General features: G+C 53.3%; 1 protein-coding gene across 1 annotated transcript in view; it reads left to right on the top strand.

Annotated features, from left to right (window-relative positions):
- Positions 1-22,485, top strand: part of LOC144936310 (death domain-containing protein 1-like) — a 23,160-nt gene extending 675 nt beyond the window's left edge. The window contains exons 3-10 of the mRNA XM_078863408.1: positions 458-1,536; positions 2,625-2,961; positions 4,778-4,957; positions 6,643-6,908; positions 8,978-9,145; positions 10,568-11,111; positions 16,422-16,479; positions 19,312-22,485. Coding sequence (XP_078719534.1) covers positions 458-1,536; positions 2,625-2,961; positions 4,778-4,957; positions 6,643-6,908; positions 8,978-9,145; positions 10,568-11,111; positions 16,422-16,479; positions 19,312-19,730 — 3,051 coding nt within the window. The 3' untranslated portion in view covers positions 19,731-22,485. The remainder of the gene's footprint in view (positions 1-457; positions 1,537-2,624; positions 2,962-4,777; positions 4,958-6,642; positions 6,909-8,977; positions 9,146-10,567; positions 11,112-16,421; positions 16,480-19,311) is intronic.
- The last annotated feature ends 707 nt before the right edge of the window (positions 22,486-23,192 follow it).

The raw sequence follows: 23,192 nt of genomic DNA, 5'->3' as shown, positions 1-23,192 counted from the left end.
CTTTCTCAGCCTGTTTACATAATTCTATCGCCAATGTCCAACGCATCTGATCCATACATTACAACCGGTAACGTACACACGTTTAAATGATAATTCATGCATGTGTTATGTTTCATACAAACCACGACGACGATGATCACGATACGTCACGACGAGCGTGAGGCGTGTTGTGAAGGCGCGGTGTGAAGATCGTTGTGATGCTGATGATGGTGGTGGTGATATTCACAAATGAGTACCTGGCGCGGTGTGTAAACGTCGCCACTTGGGAGACAAAGGCGGCCGGGGGTGGTCTTAGCCACCCCTCCTTCGTATACCGTGCATAGGCGCTCGCTCACAGCACTTTACCCAGCAGTCTGTTAAGGCTATACGGGGATTTTTGTCTTTGTATTTTTGATATTAACAATGAGTATTACAATTGATGTTGAGAATGCTCGCGATGGGGTGGTGACAATGACAGCGGACACTATTACAACTCACCAGCAGGGCGTCTAGAGATGCGGTCACATTTCAACGTTTTTATCAGGCCACATTTTCATCGCATGATAATAGTTTCGCATACATCGGATCACTCACGGCGGATACTGCAAAAAGTAAACACGGGGCCCAACCATCCATCTCCCCAAAACAGGGAGACGTCAACCACGTGCGATTTTTGGTCGGAACCTTGGCGTTTCAAATCCGGGTTGTTCTCTCGTCTGCCGCGCGCGAAGATTTCGCCAGACACCAGGGCTACCTGAGCTCGCTGGCAGAAGCCCTTGGAGACGCGGCCTCGCGCTTGGACGCGGCGTGGAACGTTCGAGACGCGCGCTGCCCCGACAAAGTCGACGAGAAACAAGGTGGAGGGAGAACAACGTTGCCCGTGGAGCGAGACGACCACCAGGAGGACGAGGAGGACGAGAGAGGACGAGGAGGACGGATCGAGAAGGAAGGCGGCGCTCGGCTGTCCCATTCGAACGGGTCTCCTCTGGACGCTGCCGGTAACTTGGTGGGAGCAGGAGAAAAGTCGTTCACCGTCGGGAACGACACGGCACGGGGACGCGCAGAGAATGGCGCGGGCGAGGTGGGGTACCCTGCGGAGAAGTCCCTGGCGTCGGGCGGAGGAGTCGCGATTCGGAGCCGAGAGGTCGTCTCCCATCGCGGAGAAGGATCCCCCGCGGCCAGAGGCGGAGGAGATTGTACGCACGACGAAGAGGCGCAGAGAGCGACGAGTTTTCCTGCCGAGATAGATGCCACAGAACCGGCGCCCACCTCATCATCGACATCGACGTCGTCGTCGTCATTATCCATCACCTCACTTGATCCAAAATCTGGAGACGCGAGGAGTCATGAGAATGGAGGTGACAACGGCGCTTGCTGTCCCCCTGAGAGCCAGGCAGACGCAGCACGGCAGCTCTCGGCAGGGCCTGTGGATGCAGGAGCGAGGCCCCTCGACAGGATTCTGGATAAATCTCCGCGCGGGGATGAGGTGGGGGACGCGGGGACTCCCCGCGGTGACCACGGCTATGAGACATTGGCCAACGGGTGGTGCCGGCGAGCGTGAGTGGAGCGTTTAATCGATTACAATTGATTCTTAACCCTTTTGGCTGCCATCCATGCACTATCTGACCTCGTTCGTCTCATCGCGCTCAACTCTGCCCGACCACTCTCCTATCCCTTTCCTTTCATCACACTATTAACTCCCTTCCAGGTTCTCTTCCTACTTCTCAACTTAGAGAATGCCGTAAACAATCTACCGCATTCTTTTTAAATCCTTTATATTAAGTTCACTTGCTTGCTTGCGCGCTTACGACCGTGCAAATCTTTCGGTCGTTTTTTAACCCACTTCCCGTGATCCAATCGAGCTGACATTTTGCACACAGACTCGTTGTGCGTGACAATTTATTTTCGTGGAAAAATGTTTCCATAACTTTACACTTTTAGGGGAATTTTTTTTTATATTTAATTACCAATTGCTTAATGGTGGCAGGCAATCATCTGACCCATAGGTGGCAGCCATCTCAAGCCAGAGGACGAGATGACTCTAGCCGCCACGCATATAAAGGATTTATAGTGAAAAACTTTTTTTTACGGGTTAATTTTTTCCGTTTAACGTGGTGAATGTAGTGACTGTAGCGGCCTCTAGTGGCTGTACAAGAAATGTGAACCCATCACTTACAATATATTACATCAAATCGATTGTTACACACGGCATTACTGAGCAATACACTTCGATTCGAAATACATCGATATTCATTGAAGCATCGTTACACAGCTGCTGATGATGATGATGATAATGCCAAATGATCAAGATGTGATAGTCTGGCTCTTTGAGCATTAAGGCATTTCAGTTGAATTGACCTCGTTTTGACATCTGCCCAGGGCTTAATTTCTCACTCGATATATTCCACAACGCTGCCGAAGCTGGCTCGGAGTGGGAGATTATCGGTGTAAGGCACTACCACTAGAATACAAGGTACGCCCATCCATAACCGTCCTATGTAACAAAAAAAACAATTGCGTAGGGGAATCGGAAGCGGGGGTGCCAAAATAAATCCTGGAGCAGCTCTCCGGAGAACGTCCCAGCTGAAACGAATCGCTGCCCCTGCCCTGCTCTTCTCAAGCCTGCCCACCCACCTCGCACGCAGGCTGCTCGCAGCGCCGGAACCCGGGCTCGAACCCGAGCTGGCGTGCTACGCGACGGCTCCGTTCTTCGTGGCCAACAAGCTGGCGTGCGAGCTCGCGGGCCACTACAGCCCGCTGGCGGTGGCCGCCGATGACGGCGAGGAGCTCGTGAGTCACGTGGTGAGCGTTCGCTGCCTCGACTCCCGGATCAAGCTGCCCTCTCCGATCACCGTGGCCGTGCCGTACTCGGCACGCTACCGCGGTTCGAGCCGCGACGTCGCCGTGCGCGTCTCACCGGACGGGCTGCGGTGGGACCTGCTGGTGTCGGTGACGATGGAGTTGTCCCACGAGGGACGCAAGGTGACCCCCGCCTGCACGAAACGCCGACGGGCAAATCGGCGGCTCGAGAGGGATAGGGAGCGGCGGGTGAGAGCGGTCACGGCGAACGGCGAGTGGAGTTCAAGCCGGTTCCGGGACGGGGATGATTCAGGGGAAGGGACTTTCCGGCGATTGGGGATTATCCGACACATTTCGCACGGTTGGCTACGTTCTGTGCGAGAGAAGTTCAACATACATATTGCAAACAATGATATACTCCGTGAGTCTAAATTACATTTACATAATACTACAAGGCTGGAGCGGTTGTAATAACGCATTTTACCCCCTGGACATGCACGCTACTCACATAGCAACTAAATTGGTGGGTAAATTACTCAAACACACAAAACCGTATCTGGAGCGCGGGTAACGTGGCGTGATAATGATGCATTTAATGACAACGTACGCTTCATTTTTTTTAAATGATGGCAGTAATTAATTCCCAGTCCCTCCTCTCGGCACCTCAGCCGAGACACGGCCGAGATGTTCGCGAGTTGGAGATGAGCCTCAGTAGATTATCCTAGGAGGTTAAAACTGGCTTCATTGCTCGAGCTGGCGGGTTTTAAGCACGCCGGTAATTAAGCCTTCAATCGATGAGCTGAATATAAAACCAGTTAAGGGGCCCCGCGTTTTGCAAAGAGAACGAGTCCTTATTTTGCATCACGTGAGTGGAAGCTGACACAGATGGAAAACGAGCGTGACAAATTGGCCTGTGATTCATTATTCAATTATTTGACTTGCATAAGCACAACATGCCTCGAGGTAGCAATGACGATAACTGATGGCAAATGAAACGTGCCTCCATCAATTGTGCGGGTTGTCCTGATTTCCACTGGATTTCTGTTCAGTGCCAAAAAAAACATCCCTCAATTTCATGTTTCGTTAATACCTTCGCGAACATGATCAATCCGCAGCCCCAATAATCCGCCCATGGATTAATTGATAATCCCGCCCTTGAGTCCACAGGAACACAGTTGCAGAAACACACTGCTATACGGCTGCCGGGAGACGATGCCATTGGCAGCTGTGCTACTGCCGATTCTTTTTCTGCTGCTGTTGATCATTCTGCTGCTGTTGATCATTCTGCTGCTGCTGCTGTTGCTGCTTCTGTTGTTTCTGCGACTGCTGCTTCTTCTTCTGCTGCTGCTTCTTGCTACTGCATCAACTGCTGCTTCCGCTACAACTGCTACCTGCTGTTTCATCTGCTGCTTCTGCAACAACTGTTTCTCCTGCTGCCGATCCTGCTTCGACAACTGCTTCTGTTGCTTCTGCCACAGTCGCGTTTGCTGCTGCTGCTTCTGCTACAACTGCTGCTTCTACAGCTGCAGCAGCTACATCTGCTGCTACTCCTGCAGCTACAGCTGCTGCAGCTGCTGCTGCTACTGCTGCAGATACAGCTGCTGCTACTCATGCAGCAGCAGCTACTGCTGTTACAGCTGCTGCTACTCCTGCAGCTGCAGCTACAGCTGCTGCTTCTACAGCTGCTGCTGCTACTGCTGCAGCTACAGCTGCTGCTACTCCTGCAGCTGCAGCTACAGCTGCTGCAGCTGCTTCTACAACAGCTGCTACTCCTGCAGCTCCAGCTACAGCTGCTGCTACTCCTGCACCTGCTACTGCTGCTGCTACTCCTGCAGCTGCAGCTGTTACAGCTACATCTGCTGCTTCTACAGCAGCAGCTGCTACAGCTGCTGCTGCATCTTCCGCTACAGCTGCTTCTTCTTAGTCTGCCGCCGCTGTCACCGCTCCTCAATGCCGCTCTTCCCTCGCCACCCCCCTCGCCCTTGGCCTCGTTGTCCAGGTGAGCTGCGCCGAGGCGCGGTGCTACGGCCTGGGCCTCCTGGCCGTGGTGTCGCGCCCGCGCGCCGAGCTCGTGGACGTGCCGAGGCGAGGCGCGCTGCACCGCTCCGCCGTGGACGGGCGCATCACCGCCGCCTACCCGCCCGGCACCTTCGCCATGAACGTCGTGGTCAGGCACAAGGTGGGCGCACCACACACATACACACACATATACATACAAACACACCACATACACCACGCACACACACCACACACCACACATACCACACCACACACACCACACCCACCCACACACACACCACACACACCCTCCCACCACACACACACACCACACACCACACCCACCCACACACACCACACACCACACTACACACACACCACATACACACACACATATACACACCACACACACCACACACACACACCACACACACACCACACACACCCACACACCACACACACCATACCAATCACACCACACCCACCACACCACACACACACACCACACGCACACCACACACACACTCTCCCACCACACCACACACACACTACACACACACACCACAACAACAACCGCCATTCGCCACTAAGTGGCGGTGACGTCACCACGACGCTTGTGCCAGGCCATGTGCACCTTAGGGCCACGTGAATATACGTGCTTTTTCTGGAAGACTTTGTTGTTTTTTCCTGCATGTTTCTGTTGCGCGTAGACACTTTAAGATGTTCTTTGTTCATGTTTTTGTTTGTTGCGGTTGCACCCGAGTCAAGAGCCGCGTGGCTCACAGGGCTATCTCCATTTTCATAAAAGGCAAAGTTGTGATTATGTGTGTCTGTTCAAAATGTATAGCGTACTTCCCGACATGCAACAAACTGGAAATTTGCCACGTGGGTACTTTCCACATGGTGGCGAACAGCGCTTGTTGTAGCTGAAGGGGGAGCGGTGGTGCAGTGGTTAGCACGCTGCACTGCGAACCCGACGGACCCGCGTTCAAATTCCGCTCACGGACACCCAACACCAGTAACGATGATCTGAGCCGGTCCTGAGTCTCCCCGAGATCGACTCAGCCTCAAATCTCTTGGTCATGTAACAATCCTCCGAGGGCAGCGGCGTGCGTTTCGCCTTGCGGTTGTGCACTTCCCTTTGCAGTGGAAACCCTAATTACAGCTGATAAACAGAAGGTGTTTGATTTTAAGTCAGTCTCCCTTTGTCCTATACACGTGGCTGTTTCCCCCCTTTGCCTGATAATCCTTCTTGGGAGCGCGGCTTAGGGGACCCAGGAGTGCTGCCAATTACCATCCTTCCCTTCGTGTTCCCTTCACGCTTTGAAGACGCTTCACTTGCCACTGCAAAGCAATCAAAGTGATTTATTTGCCCCAATGTGCATTAAGGCATCGGTGCACATCTCCCGTTCATAGCCCTGAGCCAGCAGTGGAAATTCCCCATTCTTATGGCGGGGCCGAGTCTAGCCACTACCCATGAGACAACCACTGTTGACTTCCCCACCAAGTGGTATTCATTTATTCCCCCCTCCCCCCCCCGCTGGCCCTCAAAGGAGCGATGGGGTAGAGTCGACCCTCGACCCAGAATCTGAACTCGCAACCTTCCACCCAGGGATACAACTCAAGATCAGTGGGTGCGCGGTAATGTTTTGACGGTGGCCGTACTGATCCGTCGGTTTGTGTGCGCGCGCGTGTGTGTGCGCGCGTGTGTGTGTGCGTGTGTGTGTGCGTGCGCATGTGTGTGCGCGCGCGTGTGTGTGTGCGCGCTCGCGTGTGTGTGCGTGCGCGTGTGTGTATATACGCGCGTGTGTGTGTGTGTGCTTTCATGGACGATGTCCGAAACAAACAATAACAATCGCCGAACAGATTCAGGCCGTGGAAACGACGGCTCTGGCGGCAGCGCGGGAGGGCGACTCTGCCCTCCGGGCCATTGCCAGCTGCAGCCCGCTGCTGCACTTGGCTTACCCGTCGGGCCAGGCCTTCCGCAGGCCCGTGGCCATCACCCTGCCCTGCCCGCCGGCCCCCGAGCGCAAGCCCACGGGGACCGGGGCGGACGGGCGGGGACCAGCGCCGCCAAACCGCGCTGGCACCCGCGACCCGGTGGATCGCGCTCACACGGCCGGGCCCACCAGGTATGTCCGCCACGGTGGCTAGGAGATGTTAACTGCCTCGCCTGGTATGCAGGAGATCGTGGGTTCGATGCCGACCCTGACGCCTGCTGTGTATTTGGAGTTTGCGTGTCTCTCTCCCCGTGTTTCTTCGGTTTGACGAGCGCAGCCAGCAGGATGTTAACTGCCTCGCCTGGTCTACAGGAGGTCGTGGGTTCGATTTCGAGCCTGACGCCTGCTGCTGTATATTTGTAGTTGCATGTCTCTCCCCCCGTGTGTTTTTTCCCCTCCACATTTAGAATCGTGGTCGCGTGGATTTTCCTCCGGATCCTCCTGCGAACAATACAAACGTGTTTATTATTTTCACGGTGACTGTGACCAAGTACTTGGGTGTGTGGCTATCTGGGAATACCGGGTGGAAGGCGTTTCAGCAATGGATTCTTGAATCTATCTGTGCGGAGCTTTGAGTGTTGCCCTCTCGCAGCCGCGCACTTTCATCCCACGCGCCAAAATCGGTTGGACCACCGATCGCGCACGGCACGTAACGACTTAATTTACCGTAAAATTGACAGGGCGCTAACGCTGGTCGACTGAAGGATGTGCAGAGGTCGACCACGAAAAATGGTTGAAAGAGCAACCCCTGGTTTTATTCCGAGTTATTTGCTCCGACGAGCACCGGAGAATGAATCTGCACAAGAGAGTTAAAATTTCGATTTAAATCTTTCGTGACTGCAGGGATTCATCTTCTTGGTTCTTTCGGTAAAGTCACGTGGCCGAAACGTCGTGAGAATTATTTTATTATGTTTTATTATTATTATTTTATCATTTCCCTTCTACGTGACTTTACCGAAAGAACCAAGAAGAATAGAGTTCAAGACCAGGTTTGGTAACGACGATGGTTCGCTGAGCGACTGGCCAAGCATCCACAGTTAGGACCCTGCTCGAAAATAACCTTCGGATCTATTGACAATTTCACGGATGAGATTAAGAACATGTCAGTCCAATGTTTTAATCCCCACTGCTGGTGTACGTGAAAGACATTTCCATGATTGTCCCGAGGGATTGATTGAAGGGTCTCTAAATTATGCACGGAGGGGTTCTCGGAAGCCTTTGCGAGTCTTTACGCAACGACGTAAAAATAAAAGCGGACGGCTGATTTGTCTTTCTTACTGTTAGGTTTTTTCGGTAAAGTCACGTGACTTTTTTCGATTTAAAGCTTTCGTGACTGCAGGGATTCATCTTCTTGGTTCTTTCGGTAAAGTCACGTAGAAGGAAAATAATAAAATAATAAAAATAAAACATTATAAAATAATATTATAATATAATATTATTTTATTATGTTTATAAAATTATTATGTTTATAAAATAATATTATATTATAATATTATTTAATAATGTTTTATTTTTATTATTTTATTATTTTCCTTCTACGTGACTTTACCGAAAGAACCAAGAAGATCACGTGACTTTACCAGAAAAAACCTAACAATATGAATCCTTGCAGTCACGAAAGCTTCAAATCTAGAATAGGCTTTCTTCAACTGGAAAGACGAAACGTGACGGATTTGCGAGCGATTCGAGGGAGCGTCGGCAAACCCGGCGGAGCGGAGCGCGTACGCTTCCTACTGCTGGACGTCTGCGGCGAAGAAGAGCCTCATATTCTTAGGTTGTTTTCGGTAAAGTCACGTAGGTAAAAAATTTAAATTAATATAAGTAAAATAAAAATAAAATAAAAATCACGACGTTCCGGAGGCAACACAAGCTTCCGTCTTCAGGTGGAACCGTCACAGCACGATTGCTGTATGATTTGATATCACTTGATACAGCTATCGTGCTTTGACGGTTCCACCTGAAGACGGAGGCTTGTGTTGCCTCCGAAACGTGGTGATTTTTATTTTATTTGTATTTTATTTTCATTTTACTTTTATTAATTGTAATTTTTTACCTACGTGACTTTACCGAAACCACCTAAGAATATGAATCCTTGCAGTCACGAAAGCTTCAAATCTAGAAGAGCCTCATAGTTCGTCGGACTCCTGCAGTGTGAATGACCACTCTGTGAGCCGGATTGTTCCGCCCGCGGGTTCACGCAGATCGGCGAGCTCGCGGAGCAGAGAGCACGGAGGTGGCGACCTCCGCCTGTTGGTGCTGCGCAGCGCCGAGCCCGCTGCGCCGCCCGAGTGGGAGGTGCAGGACTGCGCTTCGCTGCGCAACCTGCACAAGGGGTTGGTCACCCTGGAGCTCGACTCGCCCGTGCACAGGTGCCCCCCCCCCCTGTGTGTGTGTGTGCGTGTGCGCATTGCGAACAGCGCCGGGTGGCTAAAGCACAGCAAGTTGGCACAGTAGGGGGCACAGGTGGTGCATCAGCCAGTCGTCTCAGTCATCTCAGTGAGTGTTTATTCGTTATGTATATTTAGTGGGGTTTTAGTGGGGCACATAAGCGAGCTATGGGGCATTTGGGGAAAGAGCAGAGCGGTTCCCATACCTGAATGGTGATGACCAGTCCCGGTTTGTCAGTGGAGGTCTCACTTCAAGTCAGTTGAGCAGCATTGTCTTCTCATTGGCTGCGTAACGCTGTGTGGCTTCTCTTTATGCTTGCAAAACGCTAACCTCTTTACGGCAAGGCCGTAATTATAATATATATTGGGGGGGGGGGGGGGGGGGGGACACATCCCCCCCCCCCCCCCAATATTCAAAAATGCTCAAAATGTCCCCCCCAATATATTGCTATAAAATAGATTTCTGTTTATTTGATTGTGGTTACGGTTGAACTTTATAAATCCCTAATCTCTGCCATTACATACAATGAAACAAGAAAATGTTAAAAAGAAATAAACAAAGCAATGTAATACAATACACTATTAGACATTATTGTTAAAAATAATTTTAAAAAAAGTCAATGTGTTTGTGAATTTTTGTATATTTAAGGCAGGAAATTCGTTTTCGAATTTAGATTGTTTTTCTGGGGGGGGATGACCCCCAGACCCCCTGGAAGATTTGGTCCTCCCCAATGTTGACTCCATGGCTACGGCCTTGCTTTACGGCGACACCTGCGCCGGTCTGACCATCCTGACTAGGATCCATCCTGCGTTTAACCAGGCAGCTTTGTGTCGAGAGGGCTTCACGGATCGTTGAAAGTTCTGGAAGCAGTCGCATCAGTGAGAGACTTCCTGGAGCATGACGTAGCTGTGAGCAGCCTTGCTCCTAAGACCTACACTTAGTCGTGTAACAATCTGACACGTTCGATGATTTTTTCCCCTCTGTGTTTATGTTGCCGCACGTTACATTTATTGAAGTTAAGATATCTGCTTTTGACAATATTCGTACCGATGACGATGACGACCGTGATGTTGGTGGTTACCTCCCTCATATGGCATTTGAAGAGCAAGTGGCGGAACATTGTAACCGTGTGTTGAGTTTGACCGTTCATTCGATGGCATCGGCTGCCGCTTGACATTACCGCTGTCCGTACCCGCGGTGTTAGTCACCACGTGCGGTCGGTCACGCGACGAACGTCACGCATTCGCAAGCGACGAGGGCGACGAATTTTTTATCAAACCGCCCTGCCGCGCGCCATCGGGAAGCGACCGCCGTCGTTAGCCGGTGACTAATTCTGACGACGACGATCGCAGCTCGCGACGAACGCACAGCGACCCGCCGTTGTCACCGCCCCTCCCGCCCAGGCTGCTGGTGGCGCGCGTCTCTTCGCCCGTCGACGCGGCCCTCCTCGCCCGCTTTGCCCGCGGCGTCGAGGCGGCGCTGTCGTCCACCGCGTGCTGCCTCGTGGCGCGGTGCCGGGCCTCCGAGCCCCGCCGCCTCGCCCTGCGTCTCGTCGCCGCGCGCGACGCCGACCGGGAGTCGGAGCGCCTGGCCGAGGAGGGCTACGACGGCGCTCCGTCCCTGACCTCCGTCTTCACCATGCGGGAGGGCGAGCAGCTCGTGGCGAAGGTCACTGGGAACGTGGCGGCGGCGGCGGCGGCCGTCCCGGGCGTGGCGGGGGCCGCGCCGGACTCCTCGTGCGCCACGCTCACGTTCCACGTGCAGAGGCGCTCCGCTGCACTGCTGGAGCTGAGCGCGCGCGACGAGTTTGCCAACCGCAGCTCGCCGCACTACAAGGGAGCGGCGCTCTTCTTCCGCAGGGACCGCGGACAGATCGAGGCCGGGGAGTGGCCCGCGGCTCACGATGGCAGCCTCGCGTGCTGCAGGCTGCCGCTCGCCTTGCCAAAGGTACACGTGCGCGCGTGCGTGGTGTGCAATGCGTGCACGCGGTTGTCGCGTGTCAAAAAGCCTCTTGTATCATTTGGGCTTCACTCTCACAAAAGGGGACATTTTTGTCTGTTTTGTCGAAAGCTTTGGCGGATATCTAATCGTCATCGTCAGCCACGATCAATCAGCTGCTGGATGAAGGCCTCCCCCAAGCGCTCGCGTGGCGATTCCACGGCAATGGAATAACAATCAGGGCAATTCAGAAGCGCATCACGAAATGGGATCTTTTATTTACACTGCACTTAATCAGCTGTGTCGCAAGAACATTCAGAAACGACAAAAAGCCCAAACAGTTGCTCGAGAATGTCAGCATCAGGATCCATGCACATGCACACGTTACAGCCCTCTTGGAAATCCGCTGCTGGACGAGTAGCTTCCCTACATCGTGCGAATCTTGGAGGTGGCGGTGGTAAGGTGGGAGGTGGGGGGTGAGGGGACATGGCTTTTTTTGTTTTCGTCCAGACTTCACCACGCCGGTAATCGCCGGCGTTGACGCGAGACGCACGGAATGAAGCGGCACAGCGACGCGACTCCAACACGCTGCCCCCCTCTCTGCTGCCCCCCTCTCTGCTGCCCCCCTCTCTGCTGCCCCCCTTCTCTGCTGCCCCCCTCTCTGCTGCCCCCCTCTCTGCTGCCCCCCTTCTCTGCTGCCCCCCTCTCTGCTGCCCCCCTCTCTGCTGCCCCCCTTCTCTGCTGCCCCCCCTCTCTGATGCCCCCCCTCTCCGCTGCCCCCCTCTCCACTGCCCCCCTCTCTGCTGCCCCCCCTCTCCGCGGCCCCCCTCTCTGCTGCCCCCCCCTCTCCGCTGCCCCCCTCTCTGCTGCTCCCCCTCTCTGCTGCCCCCCCTCTCTGCTGCCCCCCTTTCTGCTGCCCCCCGCTCTCTGCTGCCCCCCCTCTCCGCTGCCCCCCTCTCTGCTGCCCCCCTCTCTGCTGCCCCCCTTCTCTGCTGCCCCCCTCTCTGCTGCCCCCCTCTCTGCTGCCCCCCTTCTCTGCTGCCCCCCTCTCTGCTGCCCCCCTCTCTGCTGCCCCCCTTCTCTGCTGCCCCCCCTCTCTGATGCCCCCCCTCTCCGCTGCCCCCCTCTCCACTGCCCCCCTCTCTGCTGCCCCCCCTCTCCGCTGCCCCCCTCTCTGCTGCCCCCCCCTCTCCGCTGCCCCCCTCTCTGCTGCTCCCCCTCTCTGCTGCCCCCCCTCTCTGCTGCCCCCCTTTCTGCTGCCCCCCGCTCTCTGCTGCCCCCCCTCTCCGCTGCCCCCCTCTTTGCTGCCCCCCCTCTCTGATGCCCCCCCTCTCCGCTGCCCCCCTCTCCGCTGCCTCCCTCTCTGCTGCCCCCCCTCTCTGCTGCCCCCCTCTCTGCTGCCCCCCTCTCTGCTGCCCCCCCTCTCTGCTGCCCCCCTTCTCTGCTGCCCCCCTTCTCTGCTGCCCCCCCTCTCTGCTGCTCCCCCTCTCCTCTGCCCCCCTCTCTGCTGCCCCCCTCTCTGCTGCCCCCCTCTCTGCTGCCCCCCTCTCTGCTGCCCCCCCTCTCCGCTGCCCCCCCTCTCCGCTGCCCCCCTCTCCGCTGCCCCCCTCTCTGCTGCCCCCCTCTCTGCTGCCCCCCTCTCCGCTGCCCCCCTCTCCGCTGCCCCCCTCTCTGCTGCCGCCCTCTCCGCTGCCCCCCTCTCCGCTGCCCCCTCTCTGCTGACCCCCTCTCTGCTGCCCCCCTCTCCGCTGCCCCCCTCTCCGCTGCCCCCCGCTCTGCTGACCCCCTTTCTGCTGCCCCCCTCTCTGCTGCCCCCCTCTCTGCTGCCCCCCCTCTCCGCTGCCCCCCCTCTCCGCTGCCCCCCTCTCTGCTGCCCCCCTCTCTGCTGCCCCCCTCTCTGCTGCCCCCCTTCTCTGCTGCCCCCCCTCTCTGATGCCCCCCCTCTCCGCTGCCCCCCTCTCCACTGCCCCCCTCTCTGCTGCCCCCCCTCTCCGCTGCCCCCCTCTCTGCTGCCCCCCCCTCTCTGCTGCCCCCCTCTCTGCTGCTCCCCCTCTCTGCTGCCCCCCCTCTCTGCTGCCCCCCTTTCTGCTGCCCCCCGCTCTCTGCTGCCCCCCCTCTCCGCTGCCCCCCTCTTTGCTGCCCCCCCTCTCTGATGCCCCCCCTCTCCGCTGCCCCCCTCTCTGCTGCCCCCCCTCTCTGCTGCCCCCCTCTCTGCTGCCCCCCTCTCTGCTGCCCCCCCTCTCTGCTGCCCCCCTTCTCTGCTGCCCCCCTTCTCTGCTGCCCCCCCTCTCTGCTGCTCCCCCTCTCCTCTGCCCCCCTCTCTGCTGCCCCCCTCTCTGCTGCCCCCCTCTCTGCTGCCCCCCTCTCTGCTGCCCCCCCTCTCCGCTGCCCCCCCTCTCCGCTGCCCCCCTCTCTGCTGCCCCCCTCTCTGCTGCCCCCCTCTCTGCTGCCCCCCTCTCCGCTGCCCCCCTCTCCGCTGCCCCCCTCTCTGCTGCCGCCCTCTCCGCTGCCCCCCTCTCCGCTGCCCCCTCTCTGCTGACCCCCTCTCTGCTGCCCCCCTCTCCGCTGCCCCCCTCTCCGCTGCCCCCCGCTCTGCTGACCCCCTCTCTGCTGCCCCCCTCTCTGCTGCCCCCCTCTCTGCTGCCCCCCCTCTCCGCTGCCCCCCCTCTCCGCTGCCCCCCTCTCTGCTGCCCCCCTCTCTGCTGCCCCCCTCTCTGCTGCCCCCCCTCTCCGCTGTCCCCCCTCTCCTCTGCCCGCCGAGTGGCACAACCCCGCGCTGTAACGTACCTGCCGTATGCACGCACGGCTCCGAGCGCTTGTCCAGGCTGAGTTCCGCTCAGCCGCCGAGATCTGACGAGAGAGCGAGCGAGCGAGAGAGAGAGAGAGAGCGCGCGCCGTGCGTGGCGTTCCAGGTGGCGTGGCCACACTGGCAAAGGTAAAGAGGCGCTAATGCACTCACTTTGTGTGTTTGACCCGCCAGGGACGTGTGCTCTTGCAGCGGCTTTGAAGGAGCGATGTTGAAAGAGCATTCACTATCTGTGGGGTGAGCCCACTCTTTATAACACCCCCCCCCACCACAGAACCCCCCCCCTCCCCTCCACCGATTTCTTTTGAAGTGCTTAGAATATATGCAATGCACCTGACCAAACATGCACGGACATTGTCCGGCATGTATACAAGATTGGGCGTCTCGGGGCTGCTGGCCGGATTGCAGAAGAGTTTGCTGCCGATTGCACAGGCGCACAGAAGGCTTCGCGCAAACACACGCAACGTATCTTCTTGGTTATTTCGGTAAAGTCACGTAGAATGGAAATAATAAAATAATAAAAATAAAACATAATAAAATAATTCTCACGACGTTTCGGCCACGACGCAAGCAGCCGTCCTCAGGTGAAACACAGGTCTGTCGAGAAGACAGAGTCTGACAGATCTGTTCTTCACCTGAGGACGGCTGCTTGCGTTGTGGCCGAAACGTCGTGAGAATAATTTTATTATGTTTTATTTTTATTATTTTATTACTTCCCTTCTACGTGACTTTACCGAAAGAACCAAGAAGATGAATCCCTGCAGTCACGAAAGCTTTAAATCGAAATTTACACGCAACGTAATTCGCTAAATGCGTGGCCTTTGGTACATTTTGACTTCCGCACTCGGCTAAAATTGGCGGCGAGTGACAGCTGAACCGAACCTGGAAACCCCCCCCCCCTCACTCCCAAACGTTGGCCCCCATGGTCAAATATGGGTAAACAACCCCCCATGACCAACGCGGCGTGCGAAGACCTAGCAGCTGATTGGCAAATTAAAAAAGCTGTAAATTATGATTTCATCGAGAAATATATTCGTGCGGCAGTTGAAATATCTGTTTGTCCTTTGCCTAGCTTCGTTCTGGTTGCGCTAACTTGTGTCTCGCCTCGAGTGGGAGAGGTCATTCGGGACTCTTGCTAAAGCAGCGCAGCGCTGCGTGGCGGGGAGATCCCCCGTGCAAGGATACATCAGAGAGATCCTTTCAAGTGCCCTCGTATCCACACTGCGGTCACCGCAATTACCCACATGCAGAGCCGGCCCAGCCACTAAGCGACCCTTGCAATTGCAAAGGGCCCCGTGGCCAGCAGAGGGCCCCCTAGAGTCACTGCTAGCTAGTGGGTGAAAAAAAATCATACATCAAAGGGGCCTCCAACCAAATTTTGCTTAGGGCCCCCAAAGGTCTAGTGCCGGTTCTGCCCACATGGTCCGCACGGACAAATGTCTGTCGCATGGTGGTCGAACTGAGATTTTTAATTCTCAGGCCTACAGTCATTGCCAGGTTACGTGGAAAAAAACACGCGGATTCAATGCGATCGGTTTCTGTGCAGTCCTATGGTGATTGGACCCGAGACCATCGACTCGCCCCGCCTAAGCGAGTCGATGTGGCACAGCAGCAGACTGCGTTGTACTTTGCCGACAAGTGGCCCCTGACTGGACTCGACGGTGGTGGACTCAAGGCCCCCCCCCCTCCCTCCCTCCTTTTTTTAACGATCAGACGAGAAAGATGCTCGGTCTTTCGGCACTTTACTTCGTTCATCATGTCGTTTTTGTTTTTTTGTTTGCTTATGTGCTCCCTTTTTTAATCAAAGATATAACGCGGGTTTCCCGTGTAACATTAGTCCCATTGTGTGTTACTGTGTTCATAGACACCAACAAGAAAACAAATCACCCTCAAAAACCCATCACCAGATCCCCTGCTGCTGCGCTACCTGCACCATAGCGGCGAAGGCACCTGCCTGACCTCCCCCCCCTCCCTCCCCTCCCTCCCTCCCTCCCGCTTGGCAAGACCAGCACAGGGCCATGATGATGATGATAATTATAAAACATATCACGAGCACCCAGTTTAATCGTGGGTGGTTAAACCCTGAAAAAAAATAATTTGTCACTCAGTGAAGCTTCCCGAAATAAATGGCATCGTAGGACCGTGAGTGAATCTATCATGGTTGCTGGTGACAATATATCGACGATGGAGATGGTCATGATGATGATGACGACACTGATGATGATGATGACACTGATGATGATGATGATGACACTGATGATGATGATGATGACACTGATGATGATGACACTAATGATTAAGATGACACTAATGATGATGATGACACTAATGATGATGATGACACTAATGATGATGATGATGACATTCACAACTCCTTTGCACCGTGATCTGCTGCCAAATCGCCGGGGCTAATGTGTGCTATTAAATGGCAGCGAAAGGGCAGATTCCCCGTGACCTTCAAAGCCTTCCCAAGCGACATGTTGTCATTGTTGTCGTCGTTGTTGTCGTCGCAGAAAGAGCGACTGCTCAGCCGTCCCGCGAGCTCCAGGATGCTGAGCTTGGATCAAGATGGTGCGTGCCTCGCTGCCGTTCCCTACAGCGCCGTGTCCCTCTCCGCAGATCGTGTCCTGAGGAGGAGCTATCGAGTGTGCAGGCGGTGCAGCTGCACCAGGCCTCAGGGGCCAGAGGGGCGCAGGAGACAACATATTGGACAGGACGGGGCCTCAATTGATTCCTTGCACCAGGGCCCGTGGCAAACACGCCACGCCACCGGTGGCATCTTTTTTACAATGGCGATTTGTGTTTATGAAGCATCTAGCCGTGGCCGCATCTCAAGGCGCTGCAGAAATAGGCAAAGCGTGCAGACTTGAGACGAATTGAAGATTTGTTTCGAATTCGTAATCGTATTCCAGAGAGGAGAGAGTGAGGGTTAGAATGTTGGCGGGGGCGGCGCTGAGAACGTGACGAGACGGCTGTTTGGCAAGAGTGTGATACACGGAAACACTTCACAGTGGAGAGTGGGCTTGAAGCATTCACTCAAAGCCCGCGGAGAAGACGAAGGCACTTTTCGAGTTTGGAGTTAAATTCGGGGAGCGATCGGCAGTGAGGATGGACGCACGAGGGGAGTTCCAGACATTCGGCGCAGCGGCAGGGAACGAGGAGTGACTTCCCGTTGAGCGTTGTTTGATGGAGGGCCTTGATTGCTGGGCCAGAGAGTGAGCGAGAGAGTGAGCGAGAGAGTGAGTGAGAGAGTGAGCGAGAGAGTGAGCGAGAGGTGGGGGTTTTACATAAAGCAAAGTTTAAAAATGTAAGAAGAAAAAAATTACGAAATGATGAACGAAGCAAAGTGCCGAATACACCGAGCATCTTCTTGTTTCCACTGATCGTAAAAAAAGAGAAAGAGAGAGCGTGGGAGTAGAGCGAGGTGAGAGGGGCCGAGGTGGGTGGGGATGAGTCTTTGGAGAGTCTTAAAAAATTGTAATCTTGCATCTGATCGAGTATTGCGATCGGGAACCAAGTGCAAGGCTCGGAGCAATCTTCTTGTTTCCACTGATCGTAAAAAAAGAGAGAGAGAGAGCGTGGGAGTAGAGCGAGGTGAGAGGGGCCGAGGTGGGTGGGGGTGAGTCCATGGAGAGTCTTGATAAAGTGCAATCTTGCAGCTGATTGAGTATTGGGATCGGGAACCAAGTGCAAGGCTCGGAGTATTGGGGTGTCGTGGCATCATTTGCAAGTGCTGGTGGGGAGGCTGGTGGGCACGTTAAGACACGCTGATTAAATGTTTGCATTGGAAAAAAAACATGACTAACTCACCGGCGTGGTGGCCCGAGTCAACATGATAGTGGCACGTGCCCCGGCAGAAATGAGCACCACCGGTGTCGATAAGACTCTTCACGGTGTCAATTTTTGTTTTATGCGGTCAATAAAAAAAATACTAATTTGTCGGGCGTGATGACACACGCCTGTCATCCACACGAGGGTTGACGAATCACCAAGATTGGTGAAGCTCTCTGACCTGCTGACGCTGTAAGGTGGCTGGGAGACCGTGGCACAGCAAGTGGGATTGTGAACCACACTGTCTTAAAGTATGATCTCCTTAGCACACACTGCTTTTCTCAGGGTGCTCCAGTTTCCTTCCACTTTTTAAATGAGCGACATATATTGTGGGCCCATAGAATATGATGGACTAATCGCTCGGGGTGCAAGCGACGCTCACCAAACCCCGCGTGATGTGATACATTGTCACGATTTGGGGGGACGTGATTTTCGATTTCGAGAATGTATTCTCCCTTTCACGTTTGCGAGGAACACGTGATCATGGGTAACACGGTCCCATGAAATAAACGGCATGTATGCGAATCGAACAAAAGTATTCTAACGCGAAAGATTACACACAGAAAGGCATCGGAGTCAAAAAATGGCACACGTGTTGTTCAGCATAATGATCAATGTTCACGAATCGACGCTTTGATACACCGAGTAAACGCCCTGATACCGTACATTGCTGCGCTATAGATGGGTCTACAAGAATTCACACCGGCATATGTAATGTAAAAAAATACAACCCACAATGACCTTTATTGAAAGACATGAAAGCCCCGTTGAGACTCATTATCTGTTTACACAAGAGATGAGCAATTGCGCTTCCGCAACTGCTTCCAGTTTACAACGATATGTTTCGTCATTCAGTTGGCAGCTCAGTCACATGATGACATTTGTCAGAAATGCGAACGTTGTTTCATAGTATTATTAATAATCATTGTTTATTTTACCCAGGAAAGCCACGATTTGGCCTGCAGGTGGGTCCTGCATTGAAATGTGTTGGCCAATTCCAGTTACATTGTATCGTTTTTTTTATTGTGGGAGAAAACTGGACAACCCAGAGGAAATTCCATGCAGAACAGGGGGAGAATCGACAACAAACGAGTCAGGAATCGAACCCAGGCACTTTTTTCCGTGAGGCACAAGTGTCACCGCTGCGCCATCCTTGCCAGACCCACAACGCGTCTCATTCCGTCGAAGGGATGTCCTCACTCCACTCGGCTCGCGAATTCGGCCGGCGCCGACCGACATCCAAAGCTCTTCCCTCTCTTCTTGGTTCTTTCGGTAAAGTCACGTAGAAGGGAAATAATGAAATAAAAAAAACATAATAGAATAATTGAAGACCAGGTCTGTCGGGGAGACAGCGTCTGACCAGGTCTGTCTCCCCGACAGACCTGGTCTTCACCTGATGACGGCTGCTTGCGTTGTGGCCGAAACGTCGTGAGAATTATTTTAGTATGTTTTATTTTTATTATTTCATCATTTCCCTTCTACGTGACTTTACCGAAAGAACCAAGAAGATGAATCCCTGCAGTCACGAAAGCTTCAAATCGAAACTCTTCCCTCTCCTCCCTCCCTTGGCAGGCAGCGGCGGCGCGTGGCTGGGCTTGGTGTCGGAGCTCTCGGAGCGCGACTCGCGCCGCCTCGCCGGCTCCCTGCGTCTGCGCCGCTCCACCCTGCAGTCCCGGGGCCGCTCCGCGCAGCGCGCCCGTTCCTTCGACACCGACCCCGGCGCCGCCGGCGGCGAGCCGACCCCGTCCTCGTCCGCCGCCGCCACGGAGGGGATGATGGCGGCCCTCGCGCAGTGGCGGGGCGGCCTGCCCGCCTGGGCGGACAAGCGGGCGATGCTCGCCGAGCACCTGGCGCGCGCCGGCCGCTGGGACCTGGCCGCGTCGCTGCAGAGGGGCGAGCTGCTGCCCGGGGTCGCGGCGAGGGGGGTCGCGGGCCGCGCCGTCTCGGCGGACAGGGTCCTGGTTCACGGCGTCGTGCTCGATCGTGTGTAGCCGCGGTGGGTGGGTGGGTCGCTCCGGGCCGCAGAGATTGGTAAAGAGGTGGAAGAAGAATCGGTCGCGCGCGTAGATTCCGTACCGCTTTGCAACGCGCATTCGTCCTCGGAAGTATTTGGTTAGCGGTGACGATGCTTTCTAAAGCCGCTGCTCCACGAGACGGTGTGATGTGGTGCTTGGCGTGTACAGCCGCAAGATGATGTCGAGGCCCACGCATGACGTGTGAAATCATGTTCGCTTCTGGCTTGTAGCTCTCCAGATTTATCGCCAAGTTTTTTGGCAACCCTTTGATCAACATGTTTTTCCTGCAGGGTTAAGTCCCTAATAGCAGCGCACCTTTACACTCGAATTTTCGTTCATATTGGATCATCTTTGCGAAGAGTACTGCGACTGGACACGCAAAGGTCAAAGCTAATGCATTCACACTCTCACTGTGGATAGTGCGCTCAGTGTCACCCCAACGGGTCTTTGGAATTCTAAATTTGAAGCTTTCGTGACTGCAAGGATTCATATTCTTAGGTTTTTTCGGTAAAGTCACGTGGGTAAAAAAATTCAATAAAAAAAATAAAAGTAAAAAAAAATAATTACGACGTTTCGGAGGCAACACAAGCTTCCGTCTTGGAATTTCTCTCACTTTCTTAGGTTTTTTCTGCATGATGCAGCTAATTCGGCTGTGACGGTCCCACCTGATGACGGAGACTTGTGTTGCCTCCGAAACGTCGTGATTTTTGTTTTATTTTATTTTCATTAATTTAGATGTTTTACCTACGTGATTTTACCGAAAAAACCTAAGAATATGATTCCTTGCAGTCACGAAAGCTTCAAATCTAGAATTTCTCTCACTTTGATACAGCTATCGTGCTGTGACGGTTCCACCTGAAGACGGAAGCTTGTGTTGCCTCCGAAACGTCGTGATTTTTATTTTATTTTTATTTCACTTTTATTAATGTAATTTTTTTACCTACGTGACTTTGGAAGCCAGGGGCGAAATGCCAGATGAGGCCTCCTCTGCTGTGGCCCTCCTAGCGCCTTTTTCGAGGTCCCCTCGGGACTCCATGGCCTCGATTCCACCGGCAGTTCCGAGTGGTACGTCTATTATGACTGAACCTGCAACAATTACCATAGCCCCCCTCCCCCCCCCCCCAGAGTGATTTGATGAGTTGTCATTTTCCGGGGTTGTGATTCGATTGAATGAATCGGCTTCGTTTGTCGCGTCTCACTTGCACGGTTCCCTGTTTGCGCCGTGAGCCCAGATGTAATAACGAGTGCGTTTTCATTCGTGATGATTTGCAAAACTTGTAAACGATCTACGTACGGTATTCCCACGCGCTTGCTTGCCATGCACGTATCGCGAGCATAGAAGCAGATTTCAATCGATCAATTGGTGCATCGTTATCTACATGATTCGAAGCCTGGCTTTTGATGGCTTAGGTGTCACAGCACTGAGATATAATGCAATGTCGAGAGTCAGTGAAGAAGCACATCAAGATGCTGGGAGCATCTCGAATGCGCCAGTGCCTTCGCATCACGCTGTGCACTTAAATGCATGTGGAGGTCTCGCCTGAAGCGATGAAATCGCATTGCAGAGATCCTTGGGTTTGAGATCCGAGTAAATACCCACGGTTAGACTGGGTTCTCAAGTGTAGTCCATTAATGGTCTTCGCCGGTTGCAGTTGGATATTGACATGAATCGAAATTGAAACGTGTTAGATGAATACATTATTTTTATGACCCTCCTGAAAAATCGTGAGACTCGGCGAGGACTTCCTGCATGAGTGAATACATTTTGAGTTGTTTCACAAAAATTAATAAAATTAACCTGCTTATCTGAGCTAGAGAACAACATCTGGCTCATGATCATCATCATCATACGTAGTCAATATTTTGAGTTCATGTGATACTAAAATACCTTTGCTCACAAATGAATGCGTGGACTTTTGTTGACGCTGTGGATGTGTACGTTCTGGTGCATCGCTGGCAGTCGATGTCTTAACCTGCCCACGGACATATTCCTGGTCGACTGGGCACAGAGATCATTGTACGTTGCGAAAAGACGGCGCTAGGAGAACAAAGGTGGCCACGCGGACGTGGTACCGGTCATACCAGCCCCCCCTTATTGTCAGAATAACAGAATCAGAATATGTATTCATACTGGAGGAATCCGATGAGCTATTAAGCTCTTTTTCACAGATGTTCAGTCGGGGCGGGTAAGAACGTTACAACAACAAACAGTATAAAAACACAATTGGAGTGCAAAGTACAAGAAAGGTAAACACATCGCCCAAACACGTGCAAATACTACACTAAACCATCCCCATCCTACCAGGCAAATCCCACTGAGCTATGCTGCTCTTAATAGGAGCTCGCAAAGTAGCACCCTGGCAATTTGGGGGGGTTGGGGGGGGGGCACGTGAGAGAGACATTTGATCCACGCACCTTCAAACTTGGTTTCCAATTATGATGAAAAACGACTCTGCTCGCACGAGTTAATGTAAATTTTGCTTTTGATTTGAAGCTTTCGTGAGTGAAATACATATGTCTAACTACGTGACTTTTTCCGAAAGAACCAAAGAGTATACATTTATTCTAGATTTGAAGCTTTCGTGACTGCAAGGATTCGTACTCTTAGGTTTTTTCCGTAAAGTCACGTAGGTAAAAATAAATAATAAAAGATTAATAATAAAAATAATATAAATAAAATAATAAATCACGACGTTTCGGAGGCAACACAAGCTTCCGTTCAGGTGGAACCGTCACAGCACACTTGCTGTATCAAGTAAATCGTGCTGTGACGGCTCCACCTGAAGACGGAAGCTTGTGTTGCCTCCGAAACGTCGTGATTTATAATTTTATTTCTATTATTTTCATTATTTATCTTTTATTATTTATTTTTACCTACGTGACTTTACCGAAAGAAACAAAGAGTTTAGTATAAATTTCGCTTTCTCATTCACCGTCACCGTTTGTGAACGCTGCCCCGTCGCGATGGGGCTAAAGGCTTTTCGATTGCGCCATCTGCCGCCTGGTATGAGACTCGGGGCCCTATGAGCAACGAGCGAAACCGCTCGCTCTCTCTCTCTGTGTGTGTGTGCTTCACAAAGCAAGGAGGAAAAACAATGCGTACGCATGGGCCTATTGAACGCTTTGCAGCGCGCGCGCGTCTTTTTCTTCGGACGTATTTTTTCTTGAGCCGTAGAAGGAAGTTGACTAGTAGCTGTATATATTTGTAAACGGTCTCTTCCTCCGAAAATTCATGACGGTCGTTGTGGAGAATACATCATTGACGACGGGGGAGTGTGTCACTGTCGCGCGTCGGATTCCTCGCGTAAAAATAAACATTCTTCTCATTCTGATATCCGTGTCTCACACACACACGCGCAACACACAAACGTAATTTTTCCACAACCCATCGGCTCTATTGCCTCGCGGGAGTGCATCATTTTGAGCGGGCGTCGCTTC

This window comes from Lampetra fluviatilis, chromosome 15 (genome assembly GCF_964198595.1).
Source record: "Lampetra fluviatilis chromosome 15, kcLamFluv1.1, whole genome shotgun sequence".
NCBI classification, from domain to species: Eukaryota; Metazoa; Chordata; class Hyperoartia; order Petromyzontiformes; family Petromyzontidae; genus Lampetra; species Lampetra fluviatilis.
The sequence above is the reverse complement of the archived record's forward strand: the minus strand, read 5'-3'. Positions and strand labels throughout refer to the sequence as shown.